The sequence below is a fragment of the Phodopus roborovskii genome, unplaced genomic scaffold (genome assembly GCF_943737965.1).
Source record: "Phodopus roborovskii unplaced genomic scaffold, PHOROB, whole genome shotgun sequence".
Lineage (NCBI taxonomy): Eukaryota > Metazoa > Chordata > Mammalia > Rodentia > Cricetidae > Phodopus > Phodopus roborovskii.
Window position 1 is genome coordinate 25027974 of NW_026126407.1, and position 27134 is coordinate 25055107.

A 27134-nucleotide genomic window follows, 5' to 3' on the forward strand; every position below is an offset into this window, starting at 1 on the left:
TTAGGTGAGAAGATGGGATCAAAGGATTGTGCTAAACCTACTTGTCTATTCTTTTCCTGTGAACAGACACCATGACCAAGGAAACTGCTATAAAAGAACACATTTAACTGGTTCCAGTTTCAGAGGGTCAGTTCATGATCATTTTGGAGGGAAACAGACATGCATGACACTGAAGCAGTAATCGAGTTTTGCATCCTGTTCTGCAGATATCAGGCAGAGGGAGACTAGGCCTGGTGTGGGCTATTGAAACCTCAAAGGCTACCCCCAGTGACACATCTTCCAATGGAGCCACACCTCCTAGTCCGCCCCCAAACTTTTCTATTCCCTGACTAAGCATCTAAGTATATGTGCCTATGGGGCCATTCTCATTCAAACCACCATATTACTTTTCGGTGCCTTCTGAGGGTGCCAAGGTCCCAACAGTTGTGACTCAAAAATTTCGGCAACTCCAGGTCTTTGTGGAATTGAGTTATGCCAAAGACAAGTTTGAGAGAGGGTTCTTCACCAAGAGTGTATTAGTCACATCCTTCATTGCTATAACAAAAATATGTGATCAGAGCGATGGAAGTAAAAAAAGGCTCATGGCTTAAAAGGGGATGTAATCCACGGTGACAGGAAGACGTGACAGCAGGAGTGTGAGGCAGCTGGTCACACTGCGTCCAGAGAGAGAGACGAATGTTGGTGTTCCACCTGCATCCTTTTTTAACTCAGCCCAGGCCCCCAGCCCATAGGCTGGCATTGCACACATTCAGAGTGGGTTTCCCCTCTCCAGCTAAACCTCTCTGATTTATCTCTCGAAGATACTCACAGAGGGTCATTCCTCGGGTGACTCTAAACCCAGCCCAGATGAAAATGGAGATGAGCCTTCACATAGAATGTCCCTTTCTTTTCATTCCTAGTACCATGTACCCCTGTTCTATAAACATGCTCTCTTCTGCCAGTACAGCCATTCAGGGGAACCAGGAACCCCAGATTTCCTGAGACACATAGGGCCAGAACTACTTGAAATAGTGAGGGGGGGGGCATTACGATCTTGTGACATCAGGCCAAAGTCTTAAAGCCCCAGAATGATGGACGGCAATAGACAGTCAGCTCGTTTTTTTATTTTTTTTATTATTTTTTTCTTCTTCTTCAAGACGGTTTCTCTTCATAGTTTTGTAGACCAGGCTGGGCTCGAACTCACAGAGATTCACCTGCCTCTGCCTCCCAAGTGTTAGGATTAAAGACTTGTGCCACCACCGCCTTATAAGCTCTTATAAGAGCAGAATCACTGGGAAATCTTAGAATCTGAGGGAAACTCCATCTTTCCACACCCTTGTTGGAAGATGATGATACACCCTCCACTTAGTGTGTGTCTTTAGCTGTATATTAAACACTAGAGTTAGATTCATTGAACTCTTTCCCTAATTGAATGTAGTATCTCAGCAGAGCCTAGACATTGCTTTTTCAGATCTGAAATTTTCCTCCTTCTGACTTCCCTTAATGATTTCCCAATCACAAGAAATAGAAGCCTTGTTTCCCCCTGCAGGCCATGTTTGTTCTGGTGCTTCTTGTAGGAATCATCTCACTTCACAGGAGAACTTTAAAATCGGGAGAGGCTTCCTAACTTTGCAAAACAGACTCAGTGTAGAACTGTGGGTCCCTAGTTGAGGGGTGAAAGTTCTGTCTTCCCTAGCAATCCTGAAGGAAGAATCAGGGGTACAGCCATCTAGGACACAGGGCCCAGTTCATGCCTGTTCTCAGTTCCTGATAGCCACACCCCCCTTTTTTAGAGGGAGACCCTCTGGGTCAGTTTGGCATCAGTCAAGTTGGGGATGAATGGAGGATCTCCTCAAAGAAGACTCTGGACCGAGAGCACGTAGCCAAATATCTACTCAGAGTCACAGCGTCAGATGGCAAGTTCCAGACTTCAGTCCCTGTGGAGGTCTTCGTCCTGGACATCAATGATAACAGCCCGCAATGCTCACAGGTGAGCTCTCCCTGGGAGTATTGGCATGGGAGGTGGAGGCAAGGAAGGTTGGGAGAAGGTAAGAGAATAGAGACAAAGCTTTGCCGGTGGTACCAGCATTTGGGAGGCAGAGGCAGGTGGATCTCTGTGAGTTTGAGGCCAGCCTGTTCTACTTGGTGAGTTCCAGGACTTCCAGGGCTACACAGTGAAGTCCTGTCATGAAAAATCACACACACACACGCACACACACATGGGGGGAAAGCCCTCATTCGCTATTCATGCCCATGCCTGTCTTGGCATCTTCTGAGCAGACCTTAGGCTGGTGTCAATGGGCAGGGACCATTCTGGACAACTCCTTGATCATAGCCCTATCAATACAGCAAACTCTTCAGGAGTCATGGTGTATATCAGTCTCTTTACACATCATACAAAGGCCACTTTTCTGCAACACAACCCCAGAGGTAGAGTAACAGTACATATTCTTGCTGCCAAGCTTGACAACCTAAGTTTGATCCCTAGGACCCACATGGTACAGGGAGAAAACCAACTCTTGAAAGTTGTCCTCTGACCTCTACATGTAAGCTATGACACACACATGAATATACACACATGTATGCACATACAAAGAAGTGCAATAAAGCAGCCAGAGAGTTTTCCCCTTTAAATCTTTGTTTTTAAATAACTGAATTTTAACTTTCAGGGGAATTTCTAAAACTGTAAACATTTTAAATTTTATAACATCTCAGCTTAGAATGATTCATGCCTACTGAAAACCTAGCTAGTCATGGTACACATGTCAGTGCATACTTACACATACAGATACACATCTGCACAGCGGGTTAGCAACCCCTCCACACACAGACAAATACCTGCACAAATGTACTCATGTACACATAGGCACATACCTACACAGCTTCCACATTTGTTCTCCATATCTGTCAATGTTGTATTTATGCAAGTGTACCCATGTATGTATTTTCACACATGCACACTTCAACTTATTTGTGTACACAAACATACAGTGCCAGGCAGCAGGCAGGCGTGACTATGTATACCCTGTCACTTTTCTTTCTCCTCTCTCTTCTGTCACACAAAACACAGTAGAAGAGAGCCTGGGACATTTGAAAGCAGGGTTCCCAGATAAGCACATGTTGAGTGTTCTAAAAAAGATAGCTCCTTTCTTGGGGAGAAAGCTGGCCATTTTTGTTCTCTTTCCCAATTAATCACAGGACTCCCCTCTTCTGTGTTAGAAGAAGCTAGGATCAGGCTCAGCCTAACTTCCTCAGGTGGTCCATAACATCATCAAAGCCAGGGAAGAAAGGGCCGAAAATGGGTGCCACACAGTTCAGCTGGCATGATGTGTTCACCCAGAGCATGCCCAGCGTCCATGCTTGCCTGCACCCCATGTGTTGCAAATAAGATGTCAAAGGGACACCAATTTCTAGTACCCAGCCACTGTCTGCCCTGCAAGGGAGGGAAGAAGGGATATAGCCACTGAGGTCTACCTTAAAGATCAGTGGTCTGTCCTGGGAATATGAGCAGGGAAGTGGAATCATGACAGAGACAGGGACAGATGTCAGCAGGGCTTGACTTGAGACTCTGCACTATCTGCTTCATGACCTGCCCCAGCCATCCCTCCTCTCCAGTGACCCACAACCCCTCCAAGTGGACTGTGGTGGGTCCTTCTAGCCCTGGGCATTGACTTCCCAATGGTGGCTGTCTGTAGGCCATATTCTGACTTATTCTTTGTCATTCCTTTTCTGACTTGTTATTGTTGTTTGGTGTGTGTGTGTGTGTGTGTGTGTGTGTGTGTGTGTGTGTGTGCGTGCGTGTGCGTGTGTGTAAGGGCCAGCCAGAGATCAACGACACTGGGTGTCTTTCCTCAATCATTTCTACCTTTATTTTTGGAGACAGGCTCTTTCAGTGAACCTAAAGTTCATTGATTCAGCCAAGCTGGGTGGTCAATGACCCTCAGGGATCCACCTACTTCCAATAACCCTGCCCAACTCTAAGGTTGCAGGGGCACCCCCTTCCCACTTTTTATTTGGGTTCTTGGGATCCAACTCAGACCCCCATGCTTTTGTGACAGGTGATTTACCCAACAATTCACTGCCTTAGCTCGCTCTTCTAGCTTTAAAAATAATTACTTTATTCATTATTATTGTGTTTGTGTATGTGATGCAGTGGGAGTTGGGAAGAAGACAACTTGGTGGAGCTTGTTTTCTCCTTTCTCCTTCATATGGGATCCAGGGACAAAACTTGGGTCTTAGGATTGTTTAGCAAGCCTCTGGCTTTTAATCTCCATTTTCCTTATATGTCTCTTTAAAACAAACAAACAAACAAACCTGGGAGTCATGTAACCCAGGCTAGCCTTAGATCCACTGTGAACCCAAAAATGACCTTGAACTGATCCTCCTGCCTCTACTTCCTCAGAACTAGGATTACAGGACAATCCACCCCACCTGCTGTCTCTATCTTACCCCCCCCCCCCGCCCCCAGCCACTTTCCCGCCTTGCTCCCTTCTCTGCCTCTCCATCTCCGTCCATTTTCATTTAAGTCACCTCTCTGCCTACCTCCTTCTCTGACTCCCCCACTTCTGGATCAAAGCACCACTGCCTCAGACTCCTCACGTTCACCTTTCTGTCTTCAGCTTCTCTATACTGGCAGTGTCCGTGAGGATGTCGCCCCAGGACACTTCATCTTGAAAGTTTCTGCCGTAGATGTGGACATGGACACCAATGCTCAGATCACGTACTCTCTGCATGGACCTGGGGCCCACGAATTCAAGCTGGACTCTCACACAGGTAAGTGTCGAAGACTTGGAATGAAGCCAAGACCCTGTGCCCCTGCCATGGTGGCCTCTTGCCCGAAGCAGGAATTCACTCACCCACATGTCCACCCACAAACAGACACCAGCAGCTGGGGATGTAAGGAAAGGATGGGTGAGTTCAGACCCAGCTCTTTGTAATCCAGAGGGAAAACTGAGTCAGCAGCGCCAAGTGTGCTGAGATAGGAGCAATGCAAGTCGGGTGTGGTGATTCACACCTGTAACCTCAGTGAAGAGTAGTGAGAGTTTAAGGCCAGCCTGGGTTACATAGTGAGTTCGAGACCAGCCTGAGCTATAGTATGAGACATCCCCACACAAACATAGGAGAGGAGGAGGATGCTAATAGAGGGGGACAGCGATGTTATCAGAAATTGATTTAGGCTTAGGAGCCAGATTAAAGAAAACCTCTTTGAGGAAATGCCAATTTATATGAGCTTGAGTACGCGCAGCAGTTAGTCAAGTATATGTGGAAGGCAGAGATGAGAGTGTTCTCAGGTGTCTTATTTGGGAATGAAGACACATGTCTGAGTGTGTGCAGAGAGTGGAGAGGCACAGAAGATGCTTCCCTGAAGAGAGATGAACCAATGCCTTTCAGGAGCCAATGGAGATTTCGACTAGTGAGTGCCAAAGCTGAGGGTGCAATCTCAAGATACACACTTTGCAAACCAGGATCCCCACTCTCGGGACTTCAGCAAACACCATTAGTACCAGAGCTCCTGAAAGCCTGGCCTGGGCTAAGGCAGAACTCAGTGGATGGGACATATTGCCATTTGACCAGCTAGGGACAAAGCAGAGGTAGAAAGCAGAGATGTTGCAGGGTGAGTCATTAATAGCCAGGCCGAGGCTGAACTGTGGAGGGATGTTGGAGAGATGGGTAGGGAACAGCAATACCCCCAAGTAAGACCCTGTCCTGTGCCGGTGGGAGCCAGGCACAGGGGTCAGCTGCCAACCCTTGGCTCGAATCCATAGAACCAAAGATGACTCAGAGATTCCTGAGCAGGGAGGGGTAGGTGGATGGGTGGGTGGTGGTAGAAAGAGCTGTGCCCCAGAAAGTTGTCTGGGCAGATCAGTGACCACATTGTCCTTCCTGACCTCAGTTCAGCACGTTAAGGGATTTGGGAAGCTTGTCATCTGCTGCTGTTTGTTCAGCTGCAGGACTGCCCATGAGGACTTAAAAGAAAAATCAACTGGATGTTTTTTCAGAATATGAAAATGATGCATGCTCAGTTACAAACTGAAAAGCACAGCAGGTATCCTGCAGGAGCCAGAAAAGCTACACAATAAGCCCTCACCAAAGCCTACTCGGTGTACATCCAACCAGCCTACCTTCCCTTGTACCTACCAACCTCTCTGTAATGGCTCCTCTGATGTATCATTTGCTGTTCTCCCCTTAGTGATAGCTTGCAGGTGTTCACAAGGAAGAATGTAAAGTTGCCTTCAGTCATTCCTGATATATAATACATCTTTGTTTCATTTCTGTTGCTGGGATAAAATACCCCAACACAAAGAAACTTAGGGGAAGAAGGGTTTCTTATTTCAGCTGACAATTCCGTGTTATAGTCCTTCATTGTGGGATGTCGAGGCAGGCACTTCAAATAGCTAGTCACAGCACATCTACAGTCAAGCACAAAGAGACATGGATGCATACATGCTCGTTTGTGCTCAGCTGGCTTTCCTTACTCTCTTACATAGTCAGGACTCCCTGCCTAGGGAATGGTGCCTCCCACAGTAGGCTGTATCTTCCCACATCAGTTAACTTAAGACAATCCCCCAGAAGACATGCCCAGAGGTAAACCCTATGTGGACAGCCCCTCATTGAGACTTTTAGGTGACTCCAGGTTGTGTCAAATTGACAATTAAAACTAAACATCCAAAATGACTTTACTATACTGTTAAACCATTACATATTAGTCAATTTCTATTTGAAAGGCATATGAGGGATTTAAGTATGGCATTATTATAAATAATACCTCAAAGAACATCTTTACACATGTGCTGGGTTTTTTTTTTTTTTTTTTTTTTTTTTTTTTTTTTGAGACAAAAAGTCATGACTGTCTTGGAACTTACTATGTAGACCAGGCTGGCCTCTAACTCACAGAGATCTGCCTGTCTCTGGGATTAAAGGCATGTGCCACAACACCCACATATATATATCATATATTTTTAATCATTGGGTTAAATATTCTGTGGAAAAATATATATACACATATGTATGTGTATATATATATACACACACATATATATATAATTGAATATACATATTCATTCCTACAAGTGAAATTTTATTTTTGTTTTTGTTTCTTGAAACAGGGTTTCTCTGTGTAACCCTGACATTCTGCCTCTGGAGTGCTGGAACTAGAAGTGTGCACCATCACACCTAGCACAAATGAAATTTTGGTTCAAATATTTTAGAACATTTTCTATGGTATAAGTAGCCTAACTGACCTCCAATAATCTGTCTATTTGTATCTTATTGATGGTGACCTTAGATTGGTAGTGATGGTCATGGAGTGTTGTGGGAGAAATAGAAAGGTAGGTAGGTGCAAGGATGTCTTCCCTGACAGTGTGTACACAGAGCAGCCTCTCTCTGCTGTGATAGAACCTGTGGCTAGGACTATCACTGTTGCTCTCCAGAGAGCACATGTGTCCTCTAGAGAAAGCTCAACCTCTGTCATTTCTCCTGGCAGGGGAGCTGACCACACTCACAGCCCTGGACCGGGAAAGAAAGGATATATACAACCTAGTTGCTAAGGCAACAGATGGAGGGGGTCAGTCATGCCAGGCAGATGTGACTCTCCACATTGAGGATGTGAATGACAACGCCCCAAGGTTCTTCCCCAGCCACTGCACTGTGGCTGTCTTCGACAACACCACAGTTAAGACCCCTGTGGCTGTGGTCTTTGCCCGGGACCCTGACCAGGGTGAGTACTAAAGGACTGTACTATCGCTTCATTAGGTCCACCTGGGGTAACCCATTGTCTCTGTGTCCTCTGGAATGGGCATAGACTAAGACTCCTTGATGAGTCTGTGGATACTCCAGGGTGGAAAAGATCTGTAAACAGTTGCACACCTTAAGCTGTGACAAATGGCTTTAGTGGCATCTGAGATAGGCACAAAGGATTACAGACAGTATCCCCTCTGTCACTTAGGCCCTCAGAACCTTCATGTTGCCACCGATGCTTAAAAGCACTCTTTTCTCAAGGTCGTTTTGAATACAGTTAATGAGAAATCTACAAGTAAATTACTTAATTCATTAATTTATATAAGAAAGGAAGAAAGGAAGGAAGGAAGGGAGGGAGGGAGGGAGGGAGGAAGGAAGGAAGGAAGGAAGGAGGGAAGGAAGGAAGGAAGGAAGGAAGAAGCTTATTAAAATCCTTTCATCAAATTTTAGCCAGAGAAGTTGACCATTTACACTACTTTCCTTTATCTTGGGTACTGGGGTTTAAACGTGGCTTGCTAAGCAAGCTGCCTACCACTGTATCAGTTCCTTTTCTGTGGCCGTGACAAAAGTGCCTTACAAAAACAGCTTAAGGAGGCAAGAGTTCATTTTGATAGTGTGAGAAGGGATAGGTCTACCCTGGCAGTAGGACATGAAGTGGCTTGTCACACTGTGTCCACATTCAGGAAGCAGAGAGCAGACAGGAAGAGCCAAACAATAAAGCCTCAAGGCCCACCTCCAGTGACCCACTTCCTCTAGTGAACTCTACCTCTTAAGGGTTCTGCAACCTTTCAAAACAGCCCCACAAGCAGAGGTACCACGTGAACCACAGTTCACACTCAAACCACAACCACTGAGCTATATCCTCAGTCCCAGGAGTCTACATTTTTCTTTCAGTAACATTGGTTTCAGTGTTTTGTTGTCCTGGATATTTGCAATGCCCTTTAGTCTAGTTTCTGTTGATGTGATTAAATACCATGGATTAGGTGACTGGGAAGGAACTGGTAAGGTTCAGGGCTGGAGAGATGCTTGTAATCCCAGTGCTGGGCAGGGGAGACAGGAAGATCTTTGGGACTTGCTGGGCAGTTGGCCTAGTTGAATCAGTAAGCCCCAGACTGGTGGGACACCCTGTCTCAGAGAAACAATATAGGTAGTTCCCGAGGAATTACAGATTATGTTGACTTCTAGCCTCTAAATACACATACACATACACGCATGCACATCCACACACAGAAATATAAACACACCAAAAGAAAATAGAAGTTTATCTGGCTTACAGTTACAGGGGTTGAGAAGTCCAAGAATGTGGTATCCAGCATCTGGGGAGGGCTTCCACTTGTATAACAATACAACAGAAGGCATTGCAGGGAGACCAGGGATAACTATGGTACCTTGGCTCTGTCTTCTGCTTCTTACAAAGCCACTAATGCCATCCTGGTAGCTCCATCTTCATGACCTCACCTAGTCTCAGTGACCTCCTGACATCATCATCCACACATGAATTAGGGTCTGAGTTTTCAATGCATGAACTGTGAAGGTCTTATTCAAACAAAAGTGAATTAGATCCATCATAGTGTATTTGTCCCATATTGTACAAATTACAGCATTTGCCACCCTGAAACATCCTAATTTGGTTCATTTCCCTAAGCCAGGTTTTATCATTGATAATCTGGGTAGGCTAAAACATGTGATAGGGGTCAAAGTAGCCAGATGATGATGATGATGACAATCATAAAAGTGGGATCATATTCTACCAGCAATGGAAATTGAACATCTCCTAGATTTTACCTTGGTGTCGCAGGAGGCAAGATTTTGAAGAAATACAGTAGTCTAGGGAAGGTGAGTTATCAATCCAAAGGCAGGAGCTGGGGCTGGAAAACCTTTGCATGTGTTCATGATGTGGATGCACATGAATGTGTGGGTACAAGTGCACATGTGTGCATGTATGTCTGGAGGTCAGAAGTCAGCGTCAGGCATCATTCCTTGGTTGCCATCCACTTTGCTTTCTGAGACAGGGTCCCTTCATTGGCATAGTCAGTTAGAGCAGAGTGACTCTCCAGCAAGCCTCAGAGATCTCGCAGTCTTCCTCCCCAGTGCTAGGATTAAGAACATGCATTATCATACTTTGCTTTTTGCATCCTGGGGATCAAACTCAGGTCCTCATGCTAGGGCGACAAGCACATTGTCAAAAAAGCTACCCATCCAGCCCTGTTTTCTTAATTTTCTGTATTAATTATAGGCTCACAAGAAGTTGCCAACTAAGTTGTAAATAAGCCAGTCATCCTCCTAAGAATTTTTTGTGATGGCTTGGAGTGACTGACCGAAAGATCCTTGACATGCCCTGGGCACATTAGCTTTTCTGAGCTTCTCCCAAGCCTTGCTGTTGGGTATCCTCAGTGTGACTCTCTCCCCTGGTCTCTACAGGTGCCAATGCCCAGGTAGTGTACTCACTGACAGACTCTGCTGATGGCCAATTCTCCATTGATGCCACCTCAGGGGTGATTCGTCTGGAGAAGCCTCTGCAGGTCAGATCAAACTCAGCTCTGGAGCTCACGGTTCAGGCCTCAGACCTAGGCATCCCAATACCTCTGTCTACCTTGGGCACTGTCACAGTCTCCATAGTGGGCCTGGAGGACTACCTTCCCATCTTCCTGAATGCAGAGCATAGCACACAGGTGCCCGAGGATGCTCTGATAGACACAGAGGTACTACGGCTGGCTACCCTCACACGCCCGGGCTCAGAGAAGACTGGCTACCATATCACAAGTGGGAATGAGCAGAGGAAGTTCCGACTGGATGCTCATACAGGTGAGGTGGGCAGGAGCCAGCTCAGCCCTTCATTTGTGGGGTATACTAGTTTTTCATGTAGAGGGATCATCGTTCCACATAGCTCCCCAACCCCTTTGATTATATATATTGTTCACATTTCTTTGTAGACACATAAACTGGGCCCCCTTTCCATGTGGGCCTACTTTACCTGAAAGGGTCATTATTTCCCCATACCGTCACCTAGAACTCTGTCCAGGATTTCCGTGATCCATTCAACCCAGTTGGTGGCTTCCTGGTCTCAGCACAGCCCAAGGGGCTTGGCATGCCTTACTCCTTCCCCAAACCAAACACTTGTTCAAGCAGTATGGGACTTGCTGCCTGTCTTAAGACCACCCCTGTGCCCAGCCAAATTCCTGACATTCCTCAATTTCCCATTGTGATCATGAGGAAAGGCAGAATAAGGAAACCATCTCTCTTTTCTCCTCCTAGCTATGGAGCTTGAGTCAAGCCCACAGGGACCCATGGAAGGATCTCACTGCATCTCATGCAGAGTCCTCCCAGGCACCCCAATGCTCCGGAGCTAGCCCCCAGCCCCTCAAATCTCTGCCTCACCTCCATCATTTCTTCTCTCCTCAGGAATCCTATATGTCAATGGGAGCCTGGACTTTGAGACAACTCCCAAGTACTTCCTGTCCATTGAATGCAGCCGGAAGAGCTCTTCCTCCCTCAGTGATGTGACCACCATAGTGGTTAATGTCACTGATGTTAATGAACACCACCCCAGATTCACCCATGACCTGTACACCGTGAGGGTCTTAGAGAACGCTGTTGTGGGAGACACCATCTTGACTGTAAGGAACCCCAGCTTCACTATTTGTGGGGTGTGGTCTCTGGGGTGGCTCTTGCCTCACTCCCCTATGGGTCCCTAGTCACCATAAGCATAGATTGGCTTATCAAGTCAGTGTTCTGTAGCACATGACTTGTAACTTCTCAGCAAAATAGGTGTCTGAGTGATTTAGTGAGGACACTGGATTAGCAATATTCAATAGGAGAACAAAAAAGAGGTTGATTCCAGAGGTCTGCCCAATGCCTATGACAGGGAGTGACATGGAGTGTCAGTGGATGGGAGATGGGAACAGAGGGCATATCACATCATACTTCTTTGCATTTAAATACACAGTTGCCCCCTCCTTCCATGAAGCATGCTCATAATTACTTCTTCAGGACTCCTCTCTGTCTCCCTTCTGATCTCTCCTTCTGCTTCCAAATGCATCCTGTGCCCCAAAAGCAAATCAAGATTTGCCTATCTGAATACACCTTCACACTTCCTTGCGCATACCATTTCCTCTGCCTGGAGGGTTCTATGACCAGACCCTCCCTCATCTTCAAAGCTCCCTAAATCCTCTTATAACCTTCCTGGATGTCACCCCACTCTGTACTCCCATGAAAACCACCATGATTAGAATCACCCACATCAGACACAACACTTAATAAGGGTGGATCACTGTACATGTTCCTCATATCCTGTCTTCCTGAAACCAACCCTGGTATACCATGTCACTGTGAGAGAATGGGTAAATAAGTGACCCGTGGCATGCTGAGATCACAAGAGATCCTCTTGGGGGTGAGGACTACCAACTCAGTGGCAGCTGTTGGGATATGAACATAGCCATCACTCGTGGGGCTAAGATTCCTTTCTAGTCACTCTTGTGCCTGCATTCACAATGTCCTCTCTGCTACAGGTATCAGCATCTGATGATGATGGACCTGTAAATAGTGCCATCACCTATAGCCTGGTAGGAGGGAACCAGCTTGGACACTTCACCATCAACCCTAAGAAGGGGAAGCTTCAGGTGGCCAAGGCTCTGGACTGGGAACAGGTGAGCCATGTCCAGTTGAGCAGAAGCATGGCTCTATGGCAAGTCCAGAGGGTAAAGGGCAAACACACCCCATCCTGATGATCAGAACAGTCCCTAGATGATTTCTCTGTGAACCCTGAGGCAAGAGGCAGGTTGACAATGGATCAATCCAGTGACAGTTACCATGAACTGAGATCAGTTACTGTCATCTGGAACTTTACCTGATGCCTTAGGTGACTCTCACCATTTGATGCTCACAGTATGACTTGTTTTTACCTTCTCCCAGTTAGTCCCCTTCCCGAGGCCTCATAGTGAGGAGCTGATGGGTTGCAAATCACTCTCTTTCTGTATGAGTCTGTGCTATGGGTGGGCCATGGGAGGAGGCAATACATCAAGGGGCAGACACTAGGCTTTATCTCTAATTCCCCCCTGTGCATCTTGCCACAGACACCCAGCTATTCCCTGAGGCTCCGAGCCACAGACAGTGGGCAGCCCCCATTGCACGAAGACACAGAGGTGGCCGTTGAGGTGGTTGATGTCAATGACAACCCACCCAGGTTCTTCCAGCTCAACTACAGCACTGCTGTCCAGGTAAGTGCATCCTGAGCCCACCCTCCTCTTGTATCTTTCTCAGTGGGAGGGGCTTCCCAGGCTATCAGGGCACCCAACCAGCTGTGACTTTTTTGCTCTGCTGTCCCTAAAGGCAACACAGGGAAGCAAAGGGAGCTATGGGTTATGGAACAGAAAAGAAACAGGCCCATTGTTAGGTTTTTATATAACTGCTATCCTGTCCTATTTGGGATTTACTGTGGCCATTGAAGTAGGTAGCATCTACCTCAGAGATTTCGGACATGAAGGTACATGGGGGAAGAAAGGCAACATACTGCATGTTAACTCTCATATGTGAATCTGGCTTTAAATATGTACATATGTATATAGATTTGTGCATATATATATATATATATATATATATATATATTCACACACATATAATGAAAACAGGAGACTATTTGGGGAAGAAGAAGACCCATGAGATGGAGAAGGAAGGACTAATAGGGTAGTGAGGAGGTGTGTAAAAATAAGGTAAAATTAATTATATGTGTGTGTTGTGTGTACACATGCATATATATATATGCATTTATATAATATGTCATAATGAAACCCATTATTTTGCTTTCTAGCTAAACAAAAATAATGATTAGAAATGGTAGTGCTACCACCATGCACCCACTGATGCTAAGAACTAGCAATCTGTCAGCTGTGGTCAGGCAATCCTCCACTGTAGGATATGGGTTTGACCTTCAGTGTTTAAGATCCGGTGCTGTACTGAGGGACATAGAGGGAAGACTACCAGTCTAGCTTTCAGCAGGAGCAGCAGCTCTGCCCAGGGCAGAGATAAGGACTGGCTCCCTGGAAAATGGGACCAGAAAGGAGGGATCTGAGGGGCTGTGACTTACACTGCTCTCTGGCTCCCTATCATCCTCCGTCACAGGAGAACTCCCCCATTGGCATCAAAGTCCTGCAGCTGATCCTGGATGATCCTGACTCCCCACAGAATGGGCCCCCCTACTCCTTCCGGATCACTGAGGGGAACACTGGGTCCATGTTCCGGGTGACTCCAGATGGCTGGCTGGTGACAGCCTCAACCCTGAGCAGGAAGTCCCAGGAATGGTATCAGCTTCACATTGAGGTGAGTCTGTGTGAGTCTGAGATAGTGTGTGTGGTGATAGCGTTGGGGACAGGATGCCTGCTAGTAGAAACACTGGTGGCACTTCTGCTGTGAGGAGAAAGTGTGTGGAGTGTGTATGTACCTGGCAGTGGGCTAGGGACTTCACACTGGACTCTGTATAAATCCTCATTTCGTGTGTGTGTGTGTGTGTGTGTGTGTGTGTGTGTGTGTGTCTGCAAGTCTGTGTGTATTTGTGTAACTGTATGTGCATGTGTATATGTGTCTGTGTGTACATGTGTGTGTGCATGTGTACTTAACTATTCATGTGTGTACATGCATTTGGAGGCAATGGATATAAAGTGGGTGGCTCCTTTTCTTGTGGATGTTCCACTCTGAGTATAAAGATAAACAATGGTAAGAAAGTAAATAAGGTAATGAGAGACTCAAGGCAGAGTACACAAATTTGTCACACAGGTGACATCTGAGTGGAGACCTGAGGGGGCCTGAAGGACAGTGGGCAGGAGATCATTCCAGGCAGGAGGAGTACGATGAACAAGGACTCAAATTAGGTTTTGAAGTGACCTGTGGTCGAAAAACAGGAAGTGACATCAGGAAGGAAACTGAAGCATAGATAAGGCTGGTCAATCACGGTGGGGCTGGGGGATCGTTCATTTTATGGGTGAGGTCCAAACTGTGATATATCGAGTGACTGAAATGCTATCTAGTTCAATTGGCTGCTATATAGCACAATGCTACAGACTGGACAGGCTGAGATCAGCTTTCACAGGTCTGGGAGCTGAAGGCTCAGATCAGAATGAAGCTGTGGGCAGATCCTGGTGAGGGACTTCTTCCTAACATTGCAGGAAGATGGGAAGCAGGTGCCAACTGCTTATAAGGGCACTGATGTCCCTTCAGCCACAGTATGCTATATCCCTGTAATACTACTACTAGGGGTGCCGAGGCAGGAGGATTTTAAGTGTGAGGTCAATCTGGGCTACAAATGGAGTTCCAGGGCAGTCTGAGCTACATGTCTAGACCATGTTTTAAAACAAAGTAAAGAAGTAAAGGCGTGGTGCACACTGCAATTCCAAGACTTGGAAGGCGGAGGCAGGAGGATTGTAAGGCCTGAGGCCAACCTGAGCTAGATAGCCAGATCTTGTCTCATAAAATTAAAAAACAACCCCCCCCAAAACAAAAACAAACAAAACCAAAACCAATCCCCCCTTTTTAAGACACTAATCATCTTCGTGAGGGCCCCACAGCTACGCTCTTATCTCCCAAAGGACTGTATTTTAACATTTGAATTTTGAATGGACAGAAACACTAAGCATTGGTGGCAATTGATCCACAGCCGAGGATACTCCAAGCCAGCCTTGGCAAGCCCGGTTGAACAGTTACTCTAATTTTTTTAAAGATGTATTTATATATTTGTTTAGCTCCCCTGGAACTGGAGTTGCACGTGGTTATGAGCCTCCCATTGTGGGTGCTGAGAACAAAGCTTGGGTTCTCCACAAAAGCAGCAAGCACTCTTAAGCCCTGATTTTCTTACTTGAGGAGGTCATGCCATCCTTGTTTAAAGCCTTCTCCAGCTTTTCCCAACTGTGACATGAGATCCAGCCTTGTGCTCCTCAGTCCATTGTGGAGCACGGCCAACGGTCCCTGTTCACTCCAGTGCCTTCCTGTTGGATTAGTCATGGCACTTCTTCCCCACCCCAGGAGCTCTGCCATGCTCCTACCCCTTCAGAGATGCCTTCGCTTTCACCTGACCTAATCAGCCCCCTCACTTGGCTTCTTCTCCCCCTGTCTGTCTGTTTTCTTCACTTTGTCCAAGCCGATAGCCTCTTGCAGGCTGGATCGCTCGCCCTACGGCAGCAGAGGGCTTGCCACGGAAAGCTGTCATCTGGCCCAGAGACTGAGTTCCCGCTCCCACTCAGATTGAGTAGGAAAGGGAGCCCCAGAGGGGCTCTCTCCTTCTGCGGGTAGTAGCCTTGGAGGGGTGTGGAGAATGGTCAGAGGTGCTCACTGACTTTCCAGAGTCCAGGGCAGAGAATGGGGGTAGAGGGCTCAGAAGGGAAGAGGCATAAAAAGACTGGCCTGTGCTGGAGAGCTGGCTCAGTCAACATATTCATGGACACACAAATAAGTACACGCATGTGTGTGCATACATGTGGAGATTTGTTTGGAGGGATTTAGGAAGAGGCACAGGGCCCATGAGTCTTGGGGGAGGAGGAATTGAGTTATTGCAGTTTCCCTATTTCCTATAGAATCCTTACGAAACTCTCCAGCACATCCCTGGGCTTTGAGTTGATCTTTTCCCAAGCAGGACAGCCTGCAGCACCTGTCCCGCTGGGTGTGGGGAAGGGAGACTAGGCTGATATGGGGAACAGCCTCAGCTGGGCAGAGGCTCTGCAGTCTGTTGGGTACCAGCACTGTCTATCTTACCCACAGGCATCAGACAGTGGCCTCCCACCCTTGTCCTCTTCCACGATGGTCAGAGTACATGTGACAGAGCAAAGCCGCTACCCACCCTCCACACTTCCACTGGAGATCTTCATCACAGTCGGGGAGGAGGAATTCCAGGGTGGCATGGTAGGTAAAATCCATGCCACAGATCGAGACCCACAGGACACACTGACCTACAGCCTGGAGCGAGAGGAAACCCTTGGCAGGTACTTCTCAGTGGGTGCATCCGATGGCAAGATCATTGCCTCCCGAGGACTGCCTCGTGGCCGATACTCGCTCAATGTCACAGTCAGTGATGGGACTTTCACCACTACCACTGGGGTCCATGTCCATGTGTGGCACATGGGACAGGAGGCTCCTCAACAAGCCATGTGGCTGGGCTTTCATCTGCTCACCCCTGAGGAGCTGGTGAGTGACCATTGGCGCAACCTGCAGAGATTCCTCAGCAATACCTTGGATATCAAACGAGCCAACATTCACCTGGCCAGCCTGCAGCCTGCAGAGGTCACAGCTGGGGTGGATGTGCTCCTTGTCTTTGAGGGGCACTCCGGAACCTCCTATGACCTCCAGGAGCTGGCATCCACCATAGTTCATTCAGCCAAAGAGATGGAACACTCAGTGGGAATTCGGATGAGGTCAGCCTTGCCTGTGGTACCATGCCAAGGGCCCAGCTGCCAGGCTCATGCCTGCCAAGAGACAGTGTCCCTGGAGCCCAGGGTTGGACCCACTTACAGCACAGCCAGACTCAGCATCCTAACACCACCACACCACCTGGGAAGGAACTGCTCCTGCAATGGTAAGGCCTGGAGATGTATTGCTGGGCCCTGGTTTCCTGCATCCATGTGAACTCCCACAGAGGTTCACAAGCATGGCTATAATCCAACTAAATGGCACAGACCAGCATAACACTGGGAGTGTTACAAAGTTTAGTCATGGGGCCCTAACCAAGTTCTCTCCACTTCCTGGGAATTTGAAAGTAACAGTCAATTACAAAAGACATAGTAGCTTAAAACACGGACTGGGGTGTCAGGCTGCCAGGGTTCATTCACATCTTTGCCCTGCCACTTTCCAGCCAGATAACTGGAGGGGATTCTTTGATCTGTCTACTTCTGTGGCCTTTGCTATTGTAAGGGTTGAGTTTAACATAGCAGGTATTCTCAGAGAAGAGCCTGACAGAGAAGATACTCCAGACATGTCAGTTACTGATGCTACTGCTGCCAGCCCCACAGCCTGCTGGTATCGGTTCACACCCCAGTTCTATCCCTTTCTAGTGGTGTGTCCTTGGTTGGGTTCTATAAAATCCACCAGACTCACGTTGCCCATCTATAAACAGCATCCCTCCCCTTAAGCTGGTTTGGGAAGTAAATTTTATATAGATGTAATAGCATGTAGCCCATGCCTGGCCACAGTAAGCCCAGGATGGTGCTGGCTGTCACTCACATGAGAGCAAAGGGTGGTATAGAGAGCCTGCTGTGTGGCAGGCTCTGTGTAGGTCATCAGGCCCTTCTGTGTTTAAGATGGGTGTTGTTTTGCCTGAAACTATCCAGCCTCCAATGGAGACCAGGCTATTCAAGCACCAGTATGTCCGATTCCAAGCCTAAACTCCACACTAAGCAATCCAGAAACCCAGGCATGAAGACCCACACCCTGTGCCAGCCCACCTTTGTCAAAGGGAAACTGACACAAACTGTGGAAATGGTTCAGTTGGTAAATTGCTCACATTCAAGTATGGGGGCCTCAGTCTAGATGCCTAGCTCCAAATACGGAGCATATATCTGTAATCCCAGACCTGAGGAGGTGGAAACAGGAGGATCTCTGGGGCTAGCTAGATCAGTCAGCTCTAGGTTCAGCCAGAGACACTGGGTTAAAAAAATAAAGTGGACACTCATGAAGTGACATGGCCTCGCCCACCCATCAGGGAGACTGTGGCTCAGGTTTAGGGGCTGACAAGGAACAGTGGGCCTAGGCTAGGGGGTAAGGGAGTCAGTCCCCTCTCTGCAGGGAAAGCTGGAATAGCTGAAGTTTCTCTGGACCACCTGGCAGCAGACAGCAGAGTTTTTAAAAGCCAGTCCTACTGTGCACAGCACCGGGGAGGGTGTGCTCAGAGACTGCTCTGGGCATGCTGCTAGAAGTTTTCATTGCAAAGCCTTGGGTGAGCCCTTCCTTTGGTGTTTAGCTGGAAGTACATGGTCCCAGTGCTTCACTTTGAGAAACCCTAGCTGGGCTTGCTGACTGACAGAATCACTGGGGGTGAGGTGTTTTGTTAACATTTTAGAAAAATAGGACACCCAGAGAATCAGTTCATGCATCATATGCAAGCACCTCAGTGTGTTTTCAAAAACCCAGGATGTCAGTGTAGCCTGAATCTCAGTCAGGCTTAGAATGTGACCACTGTCTTGAAGCCTCCTTTAGGCTCCCTTCCTCAACACCCACCATGGGAAGATTTTTAAAAATCCTGGCTGGCCTTCAGCTGGCTGAGTAGCCAGGCATGACCCTGAACTCCTGATCCTCCTGCCCCCCATCTCCTAAGTGCTGGGACTACAGGCATGTGACACCATGCCCAGTTTTGTATGTCAAGGATGGAACCCTGCAGGCAGTCAACCAACATCCCCAGCCCCACTGAGCAATAGGGCATCTGGGATGCTGTTTTTAGTGAGTCCCCTGCCAATTCTGATACCCAGCCACATTTGGGAATTCTTGGTCTGAATCAATTTCTGTCTTCCATCCATTAACATCCACTACATGGAAAGAACAGGTTGAGGAGTTTTAGACTTTGTGTGGTAGAATCTTTCTGTCTTGGGATCCCTTGTACTTTAAGAATCAGCCCCCCTTCCTTTATTTCTTCTCTCCTGTAGTCCTTCCTCCCTGGGTATCATGAGCCTATGCCATTCATTCTTTGTCCTGAGGATGAACAGGCAGCTTCTTCACACTGGGAGACTAGGGACATCATAGCTAAGCCCATGTCTAGGGAAGGAGGTGCTTACTCTGATGTCACATTTCCCAAAGCACACTACTTCCAAATACTGTCACCTTGAAAGTGCATGGTGATCAAACAAAACAAGCTGGAGAACCGCACCCTGCCCACTTGCCCAGGTGAAACCTCAGACTTGCCTGCACAACTCTGCATTTGAGACCAGTAACAGGGCTGGGGGCTGATGGACTTGACAGAGATCTGGATCCCTCCATCCATCACTACCCCCTTTCTTTAATCACAGAGTGGCTCTTGACCCTTCAAGAACATCTTGCTTAGTAAGTTCCCTCCTTACCCAAGAAAAACACAGACCCCTGTGGTCCTGAATGAATCCCACACAGCTGCAGACTTTTCTTCAATTCTACCTCCCCTCTTCCAGTGATAGCCAAAAAATATGGGTGGTGCAAGATTTAAAAGCTTGACTTCACACATCTGATTAGTTCTGTGCCCCCTTCCTTCCCTGCTGAGTTTTGCTGTCTTCATGGCTGAAGCTCACTACTCCTGATCCTGTGGAACCTGTACCCAGAGGGAGGCATGCAGGGTGACAGCTCCGCTCCCTGTGTGGCTCTGGAAAAGTAATCTACCCCACTCAGTCTGGGCTCTTCCCATATGAGATGTGAGAAATGGCCTGTTTGCCACCCAAAGGTTGAATGAGATAAAGTCAGTCTAAGGAGTCTGTGAAACTTCAAGGATGGTGACACTCAGTTTCATTTTCAGGTACCACCTTGAGATTCAGTGGTCAGAGCTATGTGCGGTACAGGACCCTAGAGGCTCGGAACTGGAAGATCCATTTCTACTTGAAAACGCTCCAGCCATGGGCCGTTCTAGTATTCACCAACGAAACAATCACTATTTCTCTGAAGGTAAGATGACTTCCACCCAAGTGGCTTTTAGACAAAAAAGAGAAGATGATGGGAGATGTCATTCTGTAAATATGTTTTTCATACTGGTTAATGAATAAAGCACTGTTGGCCAATAGGAAAGCTAGATAGGCGGGACTAGGAGATGAGGAGGAAAGAGGAAGTAGTAGGGAGGAGTCAAGATGGAGAGTCTGGAGAGAGCAGGATGCAAGCTGGCTCTCCGGTAAGATGAAAGCATGTGCAAATACATAGATCAACAGAAATGGGTTAATACTTAAGACGGAGTTAGCCGATAAGAAACTAGTACCTGGCTAACAGCATTATATCAAATACAGAGTCTCTGTGTGTTGATTGGGGCGGGCATAGTGGCGGGACCAGACCAGTGGCGGGAGGAAAAACCTTACTCCTTATAGACCCCATCCTGGGAAGATGAGGGGTGCCATGAGGATGTCTACTGAGCCAATTCCTGCCCCCCCAAAAGAAAATAAAAAGTCCCCTCGTGGCTTTCAAGGATGCTGGGTGTAACTATCAATCAGACCACACAGGACATAGGACTGTCTGCCCTGCAGCCATTCTACCTGGAGATACATACCCCAGACCATCCAAGGGTGGGGCTGTGTACCTCAGGCAGGCCTAGTGCTCTGTAAGCATATATACCTGTTGAGAATAAATCTAACTAGAGTATTCTAAGCCAAAGGTTCTCCATCATTTGAACTTCAGGGACTTAATGTGTGTGCGTGCACATGTCCAGAGGCCACAAGACAACCTTGGTTGTCTTTGTTTTTTTGCAGTCTGGAGCTCAGCACCTACCTAGGCTAGGCTAGCTAATTTGTGCACAATTACTTGAATGATCAGAAGCACAGGGTCCCATGACTAAGGTTTTTTTGGGCCTCAGGTTCCTCATCTGTCAAATGGGATTTTGATCATCTTGTGGAATGTGGTGAGGACTGGTTGGGATTTTGAGGGCATTTGCATTCTTCAGAGACAATGTCAGAAACATTTGAAAATGCTTGAAAATGGGGATGTTGCTCACAATTGGTAGAGCACTTGCCTGGTGTGCACAAAGACTTAGATTCAATCCCCAGCACCGTGTAAACGAGATATGGTGGTGAACTGTAATGCTAGCTAATTAGGATGTAGAGGCACAAGGATCAGGAGTTCAAGGTCTTCCTTGGCTACATAGCAAAAGGGTAGGGGAGGAAACACCAAATAACATTCTTGCAACTGGAAGCTTGTCAGCAGAATTACAGAAATCTTTGTTTTGCTGATGGCTGTCTGTGCTCTCTTTGCAGCTGGCCAATGGCTTTCTCCAACTAGAATACAACTGCCCAGGTGGTTTCTATGGAAACCTTTCTGCCCAGCATCCTGTGAATGATGGACAGTGGCACTCCGTGCTGTTGGAAGAGAGGGACACTTCCGTTCATCTGTTGGTTGACACCACAGACAACACCTCTCATGTCATCCCAGAGGAATGTCAGGGTCTGAGGACTAAGAGACACCTACTGCTGGGTGGCCTTGTCCACTCAAATCCTTCCTCAAATGTTTCCTTGGGCTTTGAAGGCTGCCTTGATGCTGTTGTAGTCAATGGTGAGAGGTTAGAGCCACTTGGCCATGGAAAGAAGATGGAGGGCTGGCTGGAGAGACAGGCTCTCACACAATGCTGCTGGCCCAGCGCTGCCTGCAGCCAGAACCCATGCCTCAATGGTGGGAGCTGCTCACCTGCCCTTGGATCAGGTAAAGACTAAGAAGGTAACCCCCAAAGTTTGTCCCAAAGACCCCTGGTTGTGGTGTAGCCCTTGTGTCTCACTGTAGAGTTGACAGGGTTGAGTCTCTCACTGCACCCAAGAGTGATCTTGGGCAAGCTGCTAGTATCTAGTAGACAAATGATTCTTGAACTATAACACAAAGATGCAAGTTGTTCTGGGACCCCACCCACTAGCTGGTTGCTCATGAACTTTCCTCTTTCTCCCAGGCTACCTGTGCAGATGCCCTCCTCCATTCTCTGGCAGGAACTGTGAACTTGGAAGGGATAATTGCACTTCTGCGCCCTGCCAGGAAGGTGGTACATGTGTCTCCTCCCCTGAAGGGACTTCCTGTAACTGTCCTCACCCTTACACAGGTGACAGGTAAGCCCAGAGAGGCCACATACTCTGACGTCTTGTCCTGGATCATTAGAGAGTGATCTTTGCTTTCTGTCCTCTGTAGAGGTCAGGAGTGGGAGTCCAGAAGCCAGGCCTCTGAATCCTTTCCCTCAATGAGTTCCCTGCATCAGGGCACTGTGGGAAAGAATGCTTGTGAGAAAGGTCATTTCCCAAGCCCAATTCCCAACCTTACGAACCAGACCCACAAATGAGGGACCGGGAAGCCACACATTTCACCAGCTTTTTAGGACATGTCAATCATGGCTGACATCTACAGAGAAATGACTACACTTGCTTTGTGTGCCCCAGACACATTTGGGGAAACTGATTATCCTGGGCCCAGGAGCAGCTATGTCTCAGACCTGTCTGCAAAACTCTGCATCCTGCCCCTGACTAGGCTAGGCCATGAGGGTTGCTGAGGAAGGAGACACATTATAGAAACCTAGAAAAAAAGCATTTGAACAGGTATCTAGTGTTGGAACACCTAAGCTTGGGAGCCTGGGCTGTGGCACACCCTGTCTTAAAAAAATAAAATAAATAAAAAGTCAATGACATAGTCCTACTACCATTGTGTAGATGGGGAAACTGAGACCCAGAGGGAAAGGGCTTGCCCAAGATCACCCAATGTGTCAGTGACTGGAGTCCTTCTCAGCAGCCATCATTCTTGCCCTGAATCCTGCCTGCTTTGATGTAAGAATGTTATCCATCAGGGTCATTGGAGGGTGTGGGGGAGCAAGCCAGGAAAGTGATGTTTCAAAAGAGGAACTTGGAGGAGAACAGCATCTCACATAGCAGAACAAGCTGCTTGTGGTGAAATTCTTAGCACTGAAATATATTTGAAATTCAATTAGGGTGGGTGAAACCTTTTCCCCAAATTCCTCCAAAGTGGAAAGCTAGCAATAGACATTCTCTAAGGGCCTTACACCAGGCAATGCCAAGTTGAAGTTGGCCTGGGAGGCCACATAGTGACTTAGTTTCTTTTTCTGTTACTGTGATAAAACACTGTGACTAAAGTAACTTAAGGGACAAAGGGTTTATTCTGGCTCCCAGTTCAAGGTACAGTCTACCATGGTGAGGAAGCCAAGGGGGCAGAAGCTTGAGGCAGCTGGTCATATCACCTCCACAGTCAGGAAGCAGAGAGTGCTGCTCACTCTCCTTTCTCCATTGGTACAGCCCAGCATCCTAGCCAGGGAACGGTGCCACCCACAGTGGGCATGTTTTCCCACACCAGTTAATGCAATCACAACAATCCCACACAGGCACGCCCACACAGTCATCCATCTCCTGGACGATTCAAGATTCTGCTAGGTTGACAATTAATACTTTCTCCAAGCAGATGTAGCATGTAAAGCATCTAAGCAGTGCAATACTATGCTGGCACATGCACTCCCCCATGTATACTTGCACACATGTTTGTGTATGTAGGGGTACATAACCCAACAACATTGAGGGGTCCAGAGGAGGATGCCTACCTAGTGTTCTTCTCTAACACTCTCTGCCTTATTCTCAAGAGAGGGTCCCACTGGACTGGGGGGAGAGGGCAGCAAGCCTCAGTGGTCTTCCTGTCTCTGCTGCCCCTCACAATTTGGGACCAACACAGACAGCTTTTTTTGTTGGTGTGTTTGACAATTCCCTTTGACTTTTGGTAGAAAGTCACATATTATTGGGGCTGAGGGTTCTGCCCCATAGGACTTTGGAAGAGGGGCTGGAAAATAGCTCAGTGGCTAAGAGTACTTATTGGTCACCCAGAGGACCTGGGCTTGATTCCCAGCACCTACATGGTGGCTCACAAATAGTCTGTAGGATCTTATTCCCTCTTCAGTCTCAGAGGAACCAGGCACACATGGTACACAGACATACATGCAGACAAGGTATTCATACATTAGATGAATAATTTTTAAAAGAGGGACTTTCAAAGGTCTGCTAAGTTATTCTCAATCTCTGCAGATGTGAGATGGAAGCAAGGGGCTGCTCTGAAGGACACTGCCTCATCACTCCTGAGATTAAGAGAGGGGACTGGGGACAACAGGAGTTCCTGATAATCATAGTAGCCTTACCTCTCATCATCATTGCCACCGTGGGGCTCCTCCTCTACTGTCGCCGCTGCAAATCTCACAAGCCAGTGGCCATGGAGGACCCAGACCTCCTAGCCAGGAGCATTGGTGTCGATACACAAGTGATGCCTGCCATTGAACTTGACCCACTAAGCGCCAACTCCTGCAACAACCTGAACCAACAAGAGCCCAGCAAGACCTCAGTTCCAAATGAACTTGTCACCTTCGGACCTAGCTCTAAACAGCGGCCAATGGTGTGCAGTGTGCCTCCCAGACTCCCACCAACCTCCATCTCCTCACACCCTGGCCATGAGCCCATTATCAAGAGAACCTGGTCAGGCGAAGAGCTGGGTCAGTACAACCAGAAGTCTTATGGCTCAGGGACGGATGGAAAGGGGTGGGAATCCAAACCAGTCTGCATACTGCATTGGTATACAATGGAAGAGCCACTGATCAAACTGATGTTTATGTCATGGAAAGTAGGCTTGAAGGGTCTTGGGTAGACTTAGGGATAAAGGGGCAATGTCTGCACCTTTGTGCTATTCTGGAAATGGAAAGGCTCTGGCCATCCAATCTGGAAGTGAGACTTGGTGGCCAATAGTAGGGAACCCAAGCCCCTCCCATCTTTGGCTCAGAAGGAAGTGGATTTGTGGAGCACTCTCTACCTATCTGGTGTGCTCCCCAGTAGTTACAGTAGGTATGGTCATGGTTTGGCACTGATGCATAACTATGAAATAAGTTGCTCCCAGTGACAGAGATGAGGACTCCTTCCAAGCCTCCTCTCTCTCATTCCATCACCCCCTGTGACAGATACTATGCCATTGCCAAGTCCACACTGTACACTGTTTCCTTCAGCTCAGAAATTTAATTCTCCAGTGGGTCTTGGGAAGAGCTGCAGCTGTCTAAGAGCAGGGCGGGTGGCATAGAACTTTCCATGGTTCTCTCTGGTCCAACATTCTCACTGACACAGATTGGCAGTAGAGAGTTGGAAGAAGGACTCGGGGCTTCAACTTGCCCTCAGTGGATTATAGATCCATCCACCAGCTCCCTGGGTAATCCCTACCAAATGCCAAGTCATTGATACACCCCTGTGCAGCTTGCTAGAATGACCACCATGGAAACACAGACTCACCAAGTCTTACTGTTCTCTTTTAGTATATCCAGGTGGAGCTGCGGTCTGGCCCCCAACTTACTCCCGGAAGGAGCATTGGGAATACCCACACCCCGAAGCAATGCAAGGTCCTCTGCCACCCTCTCCTCACCGCCATGTCAGCCCTGCTGTGATGCCAGATCCCTCTGGCCTCTATGGGGGCTTCCCTTTCCCCCTGGAACTGGAAAACAAGCGGGCACCCCTCCCTCCCCGTTATAGCAATCAGAACCTCGAGGACCTTATGCCTCCACGGCCTCCCAGCCCCCGGGAACATCTGCTCGCCCCCTGTCTCAATGAGTACACAGCCATCAGCTACTACCACTCACAGTTCCGCCAGGGAGGGGGTGGGCCCTGCTTGGCAGAGGGGGGCTATAAGGGGGTGAGCATGCGCCTCAGCAGAGCCGGGCCCTCCTATGCTGACTGTGAGGTGAACGGTGGGCCTGGTGCAGGCCGGAGCCAACCTCGAGCACCCCCCAATTATGAGGGTTCAGACATGGTAGAGAGTGACTATGGGAGTTGTGAGGAAGTCATGTTCTAGCTTCCGGCTCTCAGAGGAAGGCACAGGGAGTCCCAGGCCCTGCATTGTCTTCTAGTCTCGTGAGGAGTAAGTTGAATGTGGCTGAGAGAAAGAAGAAAGCCACCACATCCCCAGTCCAGATTGCCATCTCTTCAAATGTGCTCTTCGGGTCCCCAGCTTGTTCTTAAGGGTGGAGGAGAAGCTGAGGGTAGAGCTGTAAACACAGCAGTAGGGCCCCAGGAAAGAGGGGATGCCCAGACAGGTGCATGCTGGGATGAGACCTCGGAGGGCAATCCCTCATATTGACGGTCTCCCAGCCCCAGCAAGAAAGAGTTCCAGTCACTGGCTCAGCATATTTGGGCCACATTCTTGGAGCTGCTCACAGGCCCATTATGGGGTAGGCAGGTTTGTGCCCAACAGGCACCCATGCTTGCATCTGCTGTGGAAGGAAGACCCAGGGTCTTCCGAGATCCATGCAGTGACCTCAAAGGGTCTGAAGGGTGAGCAGTCTTTCAGCAGGTACTCCAGTCACCTGAGTATCAGCTTTGTGCATGCATTTGGGACATCTATGCCAAGTGTCACATGTCAGCACCTTTCTGGGTACTGGGAGCAATAGCAGTCTTGAGGGATGAGTCACTTGCTCCTCCATCTCCAAGGAGTCTTGTCGCTGAAGCTCCAGAAGGACTTATTCCATCTCTGCCAGTGGGATCTTGCCCAGAACCGTCTGCATTGAAGAACTGAGATCTTGTGTAATGCTGAGATAATTGTCCCAAGTTTCCCAGGCACTTTTGGTCAAATCAAGAAGGAAGTAGTTCATTTGAAAATTTCTTAGGCACTTTTCAACCTTGCTGTCTGGATGTGTTTTCCCATAGGGTTTCTTCTTGTCTAGACACAAGGAACTCAACTCTCATTCGGGGCCAGCTGGAGGTGGAGAGCCAGCCAGTAGACCCAGCCCAGACACTCTGCCC

The 27134-nt window shown here is 48.0% G+C and overlaps 1 protein-coding gene across 1 annotated transcript in view; it reads left to right on the forward strand.

Annotated features, from left to right (window-relative positions):
• Fat2 (FAT atypical cadherin 2) overlaps positions 1-26775 on the forward strand; it is a 60598-nt gene extending 33823 nt beyond the window's left edge. Inside the window, exons 11-24 of the mRNA XM_051180646.1 lie at positions 1773-1969; positions 4599-4752; positions 7463-7696; positions 10138-10521; positions 11119-11333; positions 12225-12362; positions 12789-12932; positions 13834-14031; positions 16459-17269; positions 20162-20307; positions 21597-22038; positions 22277-22430; positions 24393-24850; positions 25655-26775. Coding sequence (XP_051036603.1) covers positions 1773-1969; positions 4599-4752; positions 7463-7696; positions 10138-10521; positions 11119-11333; positions 12225-12362; positions 12789-12932; positions 13834-14031; positions 16459-17269; positions 20162-20307; positions 21597-22038; positions 22277-22430; positions 24393-24850; positions 25655-26187 — 4208 coding nt within the window. The 3' untranslated portion in view covers positions 26188-26775. The remainder of the gene's footprint in view (positions 1-1772; positions 1970-4598; positions 4753-7462; positions 7697-10137; positions 10522-11118; positions 11334-12224; positions 12363-12788; positions 12933-13833; positions 14032-16458; positions 17270-20161; positions 20308-21596; positions 22039-22276; positions 22431-24392; positions 24851-25654) is intronic.
• The last annotated feature ends 359 nt before the right edge of the window (positions 26776-27134 follow it).